This window comes from Thalassophryne amazonica, chromosome 4 (assembly GCF_902500255.1).
Source record: "Thalassophryne amazonica chromosome 4, fThaAma1.1, whole genome shotgun sequence".
NCBI classification, from domain to species: domain Eukaryota; kingdom Metazoa; phylum Chordata; class Actinopteri; order Batrachoidiformes; family Batrachoididae; genus Thalassophryne; species Thalassophryne amazonica.
The window spans coordinates 81,091,233-81,104,383 of NC_047106.1; the positions used below are offsets into that span (position 1 = coordinate 81,091,233).

The window sequence follows — 13,151 nt, forward strand, 5'->3', positions numbered from 1 at the left end:
TAAATGTTAAAAAATTTATATATTTGCAGTTTAGTTGAATAATAAATTGAATTTTGTCTCTTATTTGTTTTTGTCTATAAGCACATGCAATATCAATATCAGTGCTCAGATGCCAGTAGCTTCTGGGAAAGGTGCAAGTTGCAATAAAGTGTGATGCCAAGCGCTAAGGATACATGCTATCCAGTCACAGCAGATGAAACTTTTTTTACTACTGAGCAAACATCGTTAGACTTTTTTAGGTTCAATGATTCCACGGCGTGTAGATGTTATGGCATCAGTGACCCCATGGCCTTGGCGGAGGTTTGCACTCTCTGAGTGCTTCTAGTTATTGTTTGGTTTTCATGTTTTCTTTTGTTTGTTTGTTTTGTTTTTATTTTGTTTTGTTTTTTAGGTTTTTCATTTTTCATAACCCCAAATCAGACAAAGGTGTCTGATTTGGGGTTATGCTTTTCTTTTAGATGTATTTCACTTTATAGTGTTTTCAAATGAAAATATAACTTAACAATGCAAAGATGATAAGTGTTTTTTTCTGTTGTCTGAAGCAGCAGACTTTTGTTCTGAGTGCAAACTCTTTAAGCCTGAATGACCATTCAATAAAAAGATAAGATAATTATAGTGGGCGATTTTAACATCCACACAGATGCTGAGAATGACAGCCTCAACACTGCATTTAATCTATTATTAGGCTCTATCGGCTTTGCTCAAAAAGTAAATGAGTCCACCCACCACTTTAATCATATTTTAGATCTTGTTCTGACTTATGGTATGGAAATAGAAGACTTAACAGTATTCCCTGAAAACTCCCTTCTGTCTGATCATTTTTTAATAACATTTACATTTACCCTGATGGACTACCCTGCAGTGGGGAATAAGTTTCATTACACTAGAAGTCTTTCAGAAAGCGCTGTAACTAGGTTTAAGGATATGATTCCTTCTTTATGTTCTCTAATGTCATATACCAACACAGAGCAGAGTAGCTACCTAAACTCTGTAAGGGAGCTAGAGTATCTCGTCAATAGTTTTACATCCTCATTGAAGACAACTTTGGATGCTGTAGCTCCTCTGAAAAAGAGAGCTTTAAATCAGAAGTGTCTGACTCCGTGGTATAACTCACAAACTCGTAGCTTAAAGCAGATAACCCGTAAGTTGGAGAGGAAATGGCGTCTCACTAATTTAGAAGATCTTCACTTAGCCTGGAAAAAGAGTTTGTTGCTCTATAAGAAAGCCCTCCGTGAAGCTAGGACATCTTTCTACTCATCACTAATTGAAGAAAATAAGAACAACCCCAGGTTCTTTTCAGCACTGTAGCCAGGCTGACAAAGAGTCAGAGCTCTATTGAGCTGAGTATTCCATTAACTTTAACTAGTGATGACTTCATGACTTTCTTTGCTAACAAAATTTTGACTATTAGAGAAAAAATTACTCATAACCATCCCAAAGATGTATCGTTATCTTTGGCTGCTTTCAGTGATGCCGGTATTTGGTTAGACTCTTTCTCTCCGATTGTTCTGCCTGAGTTATTTTCATTAGTTACTTCATCCAAACCATCAACATGCTTATTAGACCCCATTCCTGCCAGGCTGCTCAAGGAAGTCCTACCATTATTTAATGCTTCAATCTTAAATATGATCAATCTATCTTTGTTAGTTGGTTATGTACCACAGGCCTTTAAGGTGGCAGTAATTAAACCATTACTTAAAAAGCCATCACTTGACCCAGCTATCTTAGCTAATTATAGGCCAATCTCCAACCTTCCTTTTCTCTCAAAGATTCTTGAGAGGGTAGTTGTAAAACAGCTAACTGATCACCTGCAGAGGAATGGTCTATTTGAAGAGTTTCAGTCAGGTTTTAGAATTCATCATAGTACAGAAACAGCATTAGTGAAGGTTACAAATGATCTTCTTATGGCTTCGGACAGTGGACTTATCTCTGTGCTTGTTCTGTTGGACCTCAGTGCTGCTTTTGATACTGTTGACCATAAAATTTTATTACAGAGATTAGAGCATGTCATAGGTATTAAAGGCATTGCGCTGCGGTGGTTTGAATCATATTTGTCTAATAGATTACAGTTTGTTCATGTAAATGGGGAATCTTCTTCACAGACTAAAGTTAATTATGGAGTTCCACAAGGTTCTGTGCTAGGACCAATTTTATTCACTTTATACATGCTTCCCTTGGGCAGTATTATTAGACGGTATTGCTTAAATTTTCATTGTTACGCAGATGATACCCAGCTTTATCTATCCATGAAGCCAGAGGATACACACCAATTAGCTAAACTGCAGGATTGTCTTACAGACATAAAGACATGGATGACCTCTAATTTCCTGCTTTTAAACTCAGATAAAACTGAAGTTATTGTACTTGGCCCCACAAATCTTAGAAGCATGGTGTCTAACCAGATCGTTACTCTGGATGGCATTTCCCTGATCTCTAGTAATACTGTGAGAAATCTTGGAGTTATTTTTGATCAGGATATGTCATTCAAAGCGCATATTAAACAAATATGTAGGACTGCCTTTTTGCATTTACGCAATATTTCTAAAATCAGAAAGGTCTTGTCTCAGAGTGATGCTGAAAAACTAATTCATGCATTTATTTCCTCTAGGCTGGACTATTGTAATTCATTATTATCAGGTTGTCCTAAAAGTTCCCTAAAAAGCCTTCAGTTGGTTCAGAATGCTGCAGCTAGAGTACTGACGGGGACTAGCAGGAGAGAGCATATCTCACCCGTGTTGGCCTCTCTTCATTGGCTTCCTGTTAATTCTAGAATAGAATTTAAAATTCTTCTTCTTACTTATAAGGTTTTGAATAATCAGGTCCCATCTTATCTTAGGGACCTCGTAGTACCATATTACCCCATTAGAGCGCTTCGCTCTCAGACTGCGGGCTTACTTGTGGTTCCTAGGGTTTGTAAGAGTAGAATGGGAGGCAGAGCCTTCAGCTTTCAGGCTCCTCTCCTGTGGAACCAGCTCCCAATTCAGATCAGGGAGACAGATACCCTCTCTACTTTTAAGATTCGGCTTAAAACTTTCCTTTTCGCTAAGGCTTATAGTTAGGGCTGGATCGGGTGACCCTGGACCATCCCTTGGTTATGTTGCTTTAGACGTAGACTGTGGGGGGTTCCCATGATGCACTGTTTCTTTCTTTTTTTGCTCCGTATGCATCACTCTGCATTTAATCATTAGTGATCGATCTCTGCCCCCCTTCTCGGCATGTCTTTTTCCTGGTTCTTTCCCTCAGCCCCAACCAGTCTCAGCAGAAGACTGCCCCTCCCTGAGCCTGGTTCTGCTGGAGGTTTCTTCCTGTTAAAAGGGAGTTTTTCCTTCCCACTGTGGCCAAGTGCTTGCTCATAGGGGGTCGTTTTGACCGTTGGGGTTTTTCATGGTTATTGTATGGCCTTGCCTTGCAATATGGAGCGCCTTGGGGCAACTGTTTGTTGTGATTTGGCGCTATATAAGAAAAAAGTTGATTGATTGATTGATTGATCCCTGTGTTAAATGTAAAACTATGAAAAAAATCATTCATCAATCTTTCATTCATTAAATTGCTCATCCAGATTTTCAAAATTCCTTGTCACCAGTGGGGACCACGGAATGTGCTGATAACAAACTCAAAATGGGAATACTTTTCACATAGTTTCCATCATGAGCAGAAATACCCATTGGTTAAAATGAATAGTTCATTCATTCATCTTCTACTTTATACTCACTTACTCCAGTCAAGGGAGATTGGAGCCTATCATAGGGAGTGATGCAGGGTACATCCTGCCTAGGATGGCAGTTCATTACACTGCCACATATAGACAGACAAACACAACCAAACCTGCAGTCAATTTAATTAATTATATATATATATATATATATATATATATATATATATATAATGACAGGACTAATATAGCCCAAAGGAAACCAATTATTGACACTTCCTTTGTGCTACAGTTCAACATAAACATCAAGCTCCTCCATCTCCTCTTTTATTTTGTTGTGGTTCAGACGTTGCCAAGCCACAGTGGTAAATTCATCCAATCAGTTTCTTTGTGGTGGCCAGCAGCGACAACGCCCAGCTGAGGCTTGATTACCCATAATCATTTTCTGTCTGTTGGCTAGAGGTTTTGCAGCAGTGCAGAAGTGTAAATGGGCCGTTCAGTGTTACTTCCCTGAAGTTCAACTGCGTTCATTTTTTAAACATATGAGACTCTTCAGCAGACTCCTTTTGTTTCCAAAGGGATTTGATGAAATTTTTTTGGAATCACTGCCAAAGACAAAATGATTAAATCACAATTTGAGTATTATTGACTCCAAGTTTTTGAGTGATATGTGTTTAGTTTGCTACTGTATGAACTGTGTGGCAAAACAAAACCTCTTGATCCCAACATGTGGACAAATTCTGAGGCCGAACAGCTACAGATATGCCCTCTATGACCTGTCCTACTTACTTGTTAGCTATGTCAAACAAAATCCTTCTTGTTGTAGAACAATATGTAGGCCACAAAATCACTGAAGAATACATACACATGTGAGTCCCAACACTGACCTGGCATGACGGATTGAGGCAATGGCGTTACTGAACTCGCTGTCAATGCTGCGACAATTGTAGAACTCCTGATAGGCGTGACGTGAGGAACCCTGGTACTCAATGCGGCTGATGCGGCAGATTCCCACAATAAGGATGATGAGCATGAGGACGAAGGCCACGCACAACGCTCCAATAATGATGTAGAGGGAGTGGCGGGGCATGTTGGTCAGGGTGTCATCAGAGTGCGCTGGTTTCCACTGTAAGTCTGAGAGTTCACACACACAAACATGACTTACCACGCATGGCATTTGACAGCAACAGCTGCACAGAGATCTCTGGCTGAGTGACTTACAGATCTCGCAACCTGGCCCCACCCACCCAGGTTGACAGTGACAAGTAAAGCCATTTGATTGGTCAGTGCAGGTGCCTCCATGGTGACAAGGGTTGCTCTCACACTCATTGATGTCAATGTCACACTTCTCCCCTGCATGGACAGGTAGAGTAAGATTGCATTAACCTCCAAAAATGCTAACAGTGACCTGTCTTCTTCAAGCAGAGAAGGTGACAGCGTGTAGGTCAGGGTGTCTGACCTACACGCTGTCACCCTGATGGTGTTCATGAGGGTGCCAGCCTGTGGGAAGAAACTGTTCTTGTGTCTCATGTTTTTGAGGTTTGCTGGCAATCCCAGAGATCTTAGAGAGTTTTACATCAAAATCTGGAAATTGTTATGCCAACACTCTCACTCACTCATCACTCATCTTCAACCACTTATCTGGGATCGGGTCGCAAGGCCAACAGCTCCAGTAGGGGACTCCAGACTTCCCTTTCCCGGGCCACACTAACCACCTGACTGGGGGATTCCGAGGTGTTCCCAGGCCAGTGTGGAGATATAATCTCTCTACCTAGTCCTGGGTCTTCCCCAGGGTCTCCTCCCAAGTGGACGTGCCTGGAACACCTCCCTAGGGAGGCGCCCAGGGGGCATCCTTACCAGATGCCTGAACCACCTCAGCTGGCTCCGTTCAGTGTGACGGAGCAGCCACTCTACTCCAAGCTCCTCACTGTATGACCAAACTTCTCACCTTATCTCTCCCAGCCACCCTCCTAAGGAAGCCCATTTGGCCGCTTGTACCCTCGATCTAGTTATTTCGGTCATGACCCAACCCTCATGACCATAGGTGAGAGTAGGATTGAAGATTGACAGATTGAGAGCTTCGCCTTTTGGCTCAGCTCCCTTTTCGTCACACCAGTACGGTAGAGAGAATGCAATACCGCCCCTGCTGCGCTGATTCTCCGGCCAATTTCACGCTCCATTGTCCCCTCACTCGCAAACAAGACCCCAAGGTACTTGAACTCCTTCACTTGGGGCAAGACCATATTCCCTTTACAATATCAAAATTTGAAAGTTGTTATGTCAACACGTGGTTTATAAATGCTTGCCCCAAAGTGGTAAACATGGCTTTTATTTCAACCTCTACTCCCAGCACAGAGAGTGTATATATGAATCTACATGGACGTGATAACCACTGCTTGATCCCAGTCAATAGACAGTGGCATCTGATGGAATTATAATTCTGCTATCTTTCTATAGCACTTATAAATCCATACTCAGTGAGGTAACAGATGCTGGCGAGCTAAAATTGCGGCTGCATTCTGAAGCATGCGCTTGCCAACTTCTTTCTGTGTAACTGCCGTCTGTGCCACTCATAACACTGTCTAACTGCACGGGCTCTAGCAGCTGCTGGTCATTAACTCTAGAAAACACAGAAACATCACAAGTTTATGACATTTATAAGCAACGGAGAAGAGGGAATGCAAGTTTGAGTGAAATCTTACATCATATAATCATCCGCAATATCTGTTTATATGTTTTGATATGATATCACCACTTCCTTTTTACGCTCTCTTATAGCCAGCTCTGAATTCGAAGGCTTTCTACACAATGCATTCTCAAGATGGAAACAGGGATGCTAAAAGGGCTGCAGCACCTCCTATTGGTGGGGGCTGCAACTGCATATACAGTAGTGTTCAAAATAATAGTAGTGCTATGTGACTAAAAAGATTAATCCAGGTTTTGAGTATATTTCTTATTGTTACATGGGAAACAAGGTACCAGTAGATTCAATAGATTCCCACAAATCCAACAAGACCAAGCATTCATAATATGCACACTCCTAAGGCTATGAAATTGGGCTATTAGTAAAAAAGTAGAAAAGGGGGTCTTCACAATAATAGTAGCATCTGCTGTTGACGCTACAAACTCAAAACTATTATGTTCAAACTGCTTTTTTAGCAATCCTGTGAATCACTAAACTAGTATTTAGTTGTATAACCACAGTTTTTCATGATTTCTTCACATCTGCGAGGCATTAATTTTGTTGGATTGGAACCAAGATTTTGCTGGTTTACTAGTGTGCTTGGGGTCATTGTCTTGTTGAAACACCCATTTTAAGGGCATGTCCTCTTCAGTATAAGGCAACACGACCTCTTCAAGTATTTTGACATATCCAAACTGATCCATGATACCTGGTATGTGATATATAGGCCCAACACCATAGTAGGAGAAACATGCCCATATCATGATGCTTGCACCACCATGCTTCACTGTCTTCACTGTGAACTGTGGCTTGATTTCAGAGTTTGGGGGTCATCTCACAAACTGTCTGCGGCCCTTGGACCCAAAAAGAACAATTTTACTCTCATCAGCCCACAGAATATTCCTCCATTTCTCTTTAGGCCAGTTGATGTGTTCTTTGGCAAATTGTAGCCTCTTCTGCACATGTCTTTTATTTAACAGAGGGACTTTGCGGGGGATTCTTGCAAATAAATTAGCTTCACACAGGCGTCTTCTAACTGTCACAGCACTTACAGGTAACTCCAGACTGTCTTTGATCATCCTGGAGCTGATCAATGGGTGAGCCTTTGCCATTGTGGTTATTCTTCTATCCATTTTGATGGTTGTTTTCCATTTTCTTCCACGCGTCTCTGTTTTTTTTTGTCCATTTTAAAGCATTGGAGATCATTGTAGATGAACAGCCTATAATTTTTGCACCTGCATATAAGTTTTCCCCTCTCCAATCAACTTTTTAATCAAACTACCCTGTTCTTCTGAACAATGTCTTGAACGTCCCATTTTCCTCAGGCTTTCATCGAGAAAAGCATGTTCAACAGATGCTGGTTTCATCCTTAAATAGGGGACACCTGATTCCACACCTGTTTGTTCCACAAAATTGACAAACTCACTGACTGAATGCCACACTACTATTATTGTGAACACCCCCTTTTCTACTTTTTTTTTTTACTAATAGCCTAATTTCATAGCCTTAAGAGTGTGCATATCATGAATGCTTGGTCTTGTTGGATTTGTGAGAATCTACTGAATCTACTGGTACCTTGTTTCCCATGTAACAATAAGAAATATACTCAAAACCTGGATTAATCTTTTTAGTCACATAGGACTACTATTATTCTAAACACTACTGTATTATTAGCAGTTATTTAATTCCAATTCCCATTTATCCTTGATGTTTAGAAGCTGAAATTTCTTATTGAGTTATCCAGGTTTAACAGCAGGCAGACAGTCTGGAGGGAACCAGGCTGATCAGTTATATGAGTGCTCACCCAGGTATCCAGGCGGGCAGACACAGGAAGCGTTTCGTCCAGCTCTCTCACAGTGTCCTCCATTGTGACAGTGCAGCTTCAAACACGGATCCTTGTAGATTTCACAGTGTCTGCCTGCATGGAACACACAACACATTCCTCTTTGTGACTTATCACACTGACTAACACAGATTCCCTGGAGACTAAACCAACATCACTATATTCTCAACCTCACCTAATGTCAGGTTTTTGTCCCAAAATGAAAGCATATGATTCTTTTGATGGTCACGTCCTGTGAAATCATGTTGACAGATGTGTACCTGGAACTTAAAATCATGTGAAATTCACACTTACCTTCAAATTGTGGAGTGCACACACATTCATAGGCATTGATGAGATCTCGACAGGTGGCGTAGTTCTGGCAGGGAGCAGACAGACACTCGTTGTACTCCTCCTCACAGTACAAGCCATGATAGCCTAAATGAAATGCACAAATACACAAACAATATTATACAGGCAACAGTTGCTTTCATGGCCAAAAGGACACTGGGATTAAAGCAACTCGGTTGGCATGTTTTTAGTAAGTACGTCCCTTCAGCTTTTCCTTTGTTCTGCGGTCACCATAGCAGATCTGACCTGGATCTGCATCTTGATTTCCCCTCAGGGAAATGCGTCCTGGAACAATTGATGTCATTTTTTTATGTTTTTTTTGTTTTTTTTTAAACTAATTTCATTGGACAATGAAATTAGTGGGCACCCTCACAGTGCAGGAGTTTCCCTCACCTGCCACGGCTTTTGTGTTCCAAGTCCAGCTTCCATCTACTTTTGTCTTATTTCAACTGTGCATGTTTGCGATCATTACAAGACATTACATAATTCAGGGAACAGATCAGAACAAAGCACTCTTTGGAATGTTAAAGGGCACTTCTAAGCTCTGAATCAAAGCTAGTGTCACAGGCTGAATTCAAAATAAGAAGCAGGTGCAGCTGAACAACTCCATCAAACTTCAACAGCTCCATCAAACCGAGAGTTTTCAGATTCAGATTCAGATTCAGAAAACTTTATTGATCCCAGAGGGCAATTCGTTTGGAGCATTCCAGAACAGTTCTCACATGCGCACAACATACTACCATCCATTTCAGTTACAAGTGGAACTCTGGTGGAACAATAAAAGTTATAAGACATTTAAAACAACCAGTCCCGTTAGAGTTCATCAATTTAATAGCAGAAGACACAAAGGAATTTGAGAAACGATTAATTTTCCGAGCTGGAACATAAAAACGATGCCCTGAAGGCATCAAGATGAATTCTGGAGTCAAGGGATGGAGCGGCTGAACCAGGAGACACTTGTTGCTCCCACAGTGACTGCAAGTCTCTCAATTTTTCAAGCAGTTCCACAGTTCATATACATTAGACATGCTCCTGTATAGACTAACAGAGTCATAATAACATGGTGTGAAGGGCAGCCTGTACAGGTTATAGCAGTTCTATGCTGTGATCATTAAAAACTGATACGTTTTTAAAATATTAACAAATATTGGTTGGTGTGTGTGCGTGTGTGTGTGTGTGTGTGTGAGAGAGAGAGAGAGAGAGAGAGAGAGAGAGAGAGAGAGAGAGAGAGAGAGAGAGAGAGAAAGCTACTCAGTTGTCAGTTTATTAGGTACACCTCATGAAAAGTAATGTAGCCCTGCACCAAATCCCACTTCATGAATGAAGGTATGACCTGTATTAAATCAATACCAACAGCCACTACTGGTAATTTGCCAGGTGGACGACATCATGTTTCTTCCTGCAGTTGCTAGTTGAAATTTTTTGACATTTTTTTGTTTTGTTTTGTTTTTAAATGAAGATCTGAGAGATCAAAACATTGCTTGTAAGTAATATTTGGGGGAATTCTTAATTCAGTGTACAAATTGTTTTTTGTTTTTTTTTTTTTCCCTTTGTTTTTGGATTCCCTTCTTCAGTTAACGTTTTTGATTTTGCATCTGTGAAATATATTGGATGTTTGTACCCCACAGTCTGTTTAGCTGAACTTGTTAACCAAAGCTGACGAGTAGGTAGGTGTTAATGGGAAGAGCGCACACATCAGCACAATGTGTTCAACAGGTGGTAGCCAATCTAAATAAATGTTCAGAATTTTCAGTCATCCATCCAGCATCCAAGAACCAACCATCCAACAGGTGGCAGAAACATGTATGGGATATTATATAAGCAAAATAAACAAAAACTATAAGGTGCCTCAGGGTTCACCACAAATTAATAAATTAATCCTTATTAAGTGCTTTTTTTTAATCGAATGAGCTGTAAAAAGATGTTAATCCTATACAGGCCCTTTGGTGCCAGTTCTTAGCTCTACCTCCCCTGGATGGGACACCTGTCTGAGTCAGGTTACTCCCCCAGCCTACTGTTTTACAGCTGGGTAGACTGAGACAACAGAGAGGAAGTGTCTTGTTCAACAACCCAGACAGTTAGCTGAGGGGAAATAAAACCAGGTATAAATATTGGGAGACCAGCTTCATTCCCACTGAGCCTACAGCATTTGCTGTTTTTGCAATATTGTCAATACAAGCCGGCTATGATGGACTAACATACCCAACCACTTATCTACATTTTTGCTGTCTACAAAACGTTAATTATCTCAGATTACATAATAGCTGAGTGGATCCTTGTCATTTGACTGATGCGTTGTATGTCACGTGACATGTATTATTCGTACCATTTGCCGTTGTGCTTCATTTACCATGCAATAGTTTTTTTAGTCTGCAATGTTGGTACTAAATGAAATGTGCTATTGCACGCCCGACCGCGCTCACACTACCGGGTGCGGTGTTTAGCTAAACATGGCAGAGTTTGTTTTGCTGGCGAACAATGATTTGAAGTTGCTAACTGACACTGCCAATTCTTCTAACACAAAAACACAAATCCACCAAATGGCATGAAGAGCTGTTAGGGTGAAAAGCTGGACAAATTTCTGACGAGATTTTTCGCAGGAGTGATGAAAGCAGACGACAGTCTGTATTGAGTTCAGCACAATGACATCAGGGACTACATCATCAGGATTGTTTTTTGCAAGTTGGCTGAGAGTAATTTTGGACTCCTATTTAAAATTTTTGTTGGACTGTTGATGTCAAAGCACCAGTGGAACACCAAATGTGAGTCCCTTTTCTGTAATAACATATCAAATGCCAAGGATCTATTTTTGCCATTATATAAAACAAATGAATGTTTTGTTCATTCTTTCAATGGAACAAATATTTAATTCAGTGAAAAAATAGAACTTACCATTCAACCCGGCTTTGCCTCGTTGAATGGTAAGTTCCAGCTTCCACCTCATGAAATATTCGTTCCATTGAACTCATAAATATTCATTATTTATATAATGTGGGGCTCATTCTGTCGTGCCACCACAGTGTATAAATATAGAAATAGGTTCCATTCATGTGTACGATCATCTGTCTGTGCATGTGTGTGTAGCCTTCTGTGCATGATTACTTGATACCAAATTGTCATACAACTAAGATATTTGGAATGTAACTTCAACTCTCCGAACTCTTGTGTGAGTTCAGAGGGTGCTGGCTTTGAGGTAATTTTTTTCACTGAAATCAGGGAGGATGTAAGTATTATTAAGCAGGCTGAATATGTGTCACTTTATCCTTCAGTACAAATTTGGCTGCAGCTACAGATGTGTTTGTGTTTGTGGACACGTGCAGTGCACCACACAGTCCATAGGATGGCAGCTGTGTACTGAACCAGAATGTGCCTGTATGATCTGCTTGTGATACTCACTTAACATCTCTCCTGTTTCTCTTCAGCAGATGCAACTTGCAACAAAAATACTAATCACACTCTACAACACAGAAAATACAAAATAGTATTGCTGAATCATCAGTTTGTCCTGCTTGAGCCGGATCATTCAGACACAGAAACAGTTGCACATGAGACAGTGGGATTGTGCATGTTTTGTTAATCAGTGTGTGTGAAGTTGTTTATAATAAAAGTGAAGAATAGTACTGGACATATTTCATGTCCCCACTAAATATCTAAATGAGTAGTAATTATCCTGACAATGACCTTTAATGTGATATCGCCACGGTGATGTTCTGTACAGCAAAAAAAAAAAAAGTGAAATCCACTGCACATTAGCATTATGCTACTCAAAATTATTTATTCATGTTTACAATATTCATTTAGGATTATAGTACTATTTTTTTCATGCTAATTGATCAGGCTTTTGTTCTCGAGGACTCCTGCCTCGTGACTTCCTACATGACTGATGGACCAATCTGTTTCCGTTTGCTCCACTCTCAGTTTGACTGACTAAATTTCTCATTTGGGAAAAGTTCATCATACCCTCCCTAATGCGTGTTTGGGGAAGGAAAAGGGGGAATTAATGAGGAGCACAGTTCCAGCTTCAGGAGTCGTCTCTGTGAAATGCCAGCGAAATGTCAAGTGCCTTTCCATCCTTCTGTCTACAAGCTCTCCGGAGGCTCGATTAACGAACACTGGGGGGGCAGATCCGTCTGCATGTCACCTCCCTGGTAATAAGCCATCTCGCTCTCTCAGGTGACGCACTGTATTGTGGGAGAGGTGAGAGGTCATCTGGCCCAAACACAGCCGACGCATGTGAGCGGCGCTATTTAAATCCAAGTACTTTCTCTCTGTTTATTAGTATTTTGTGTCTGTCTGTTGCCAGCAGCCGCGGTTGTAAAGCTGCTGCAGTTAAAAAAACTCGTAGTTGGATCTCAGTGCTCTTAACTGAGTGTCCCGCTGGGTCCGAGCCCTTTTTTTTTTTTTAGGACTTTATTAGAGCAAAACAGAACAAAGGAATACAGTGACAACTCTCAGTATCTATAACAAAAAATCCGACACAATTATGAAGCTCCAAAGAACATACAATCTGCATGACATCATTTCCTCAATGAGTCTGTTGGATTGTATCTGTTATAACGTGGTCTGAAGCATTTACTTTGAAAATGACAGTGATTAAAGCGGGATATCTGATTATCCCAGCTTGGAATAAAGGAATAGGACTG

The 13,151-nt window shown here is 40.7% G+C and overlaps 1 protein-coding gene across 1 annotated transcript in view; it reads right to left on the reverse strand.

Annotated features, from left to right (window-relative positions):
- dner (delta/notch-like EGF repeat containing) overlaps window positions 1–13,151 on the reverse strand; it is a 260,493-nt gene that overhangs the window by 23,344 nt on the left and 223,998 nt on the right. Inside the window, exons 9-12 of the mRNA XM_034168150.1 lie at window positions 8,473–8,595; window positions 8,140–8,253; window positions 4,874–5,005; window positions 4,540–4,786 (exon numbers count right to left, since the gene is read on the reverse strand). Of these exons, the coding sequence (XP_034024041.1) occupies window positions 4,540–4,786; window positions 4,874–5,005; window positions 8,140–8,253; window positions 8,473–8,595 (616 nt within the window). The remainder of the gene's footprint in view (window positions 1–4,539; window positions 4,787–4,873; window positions 5,006–8,139; window positions 8,254–8,472; window positions 8,596–13,151) is intronic.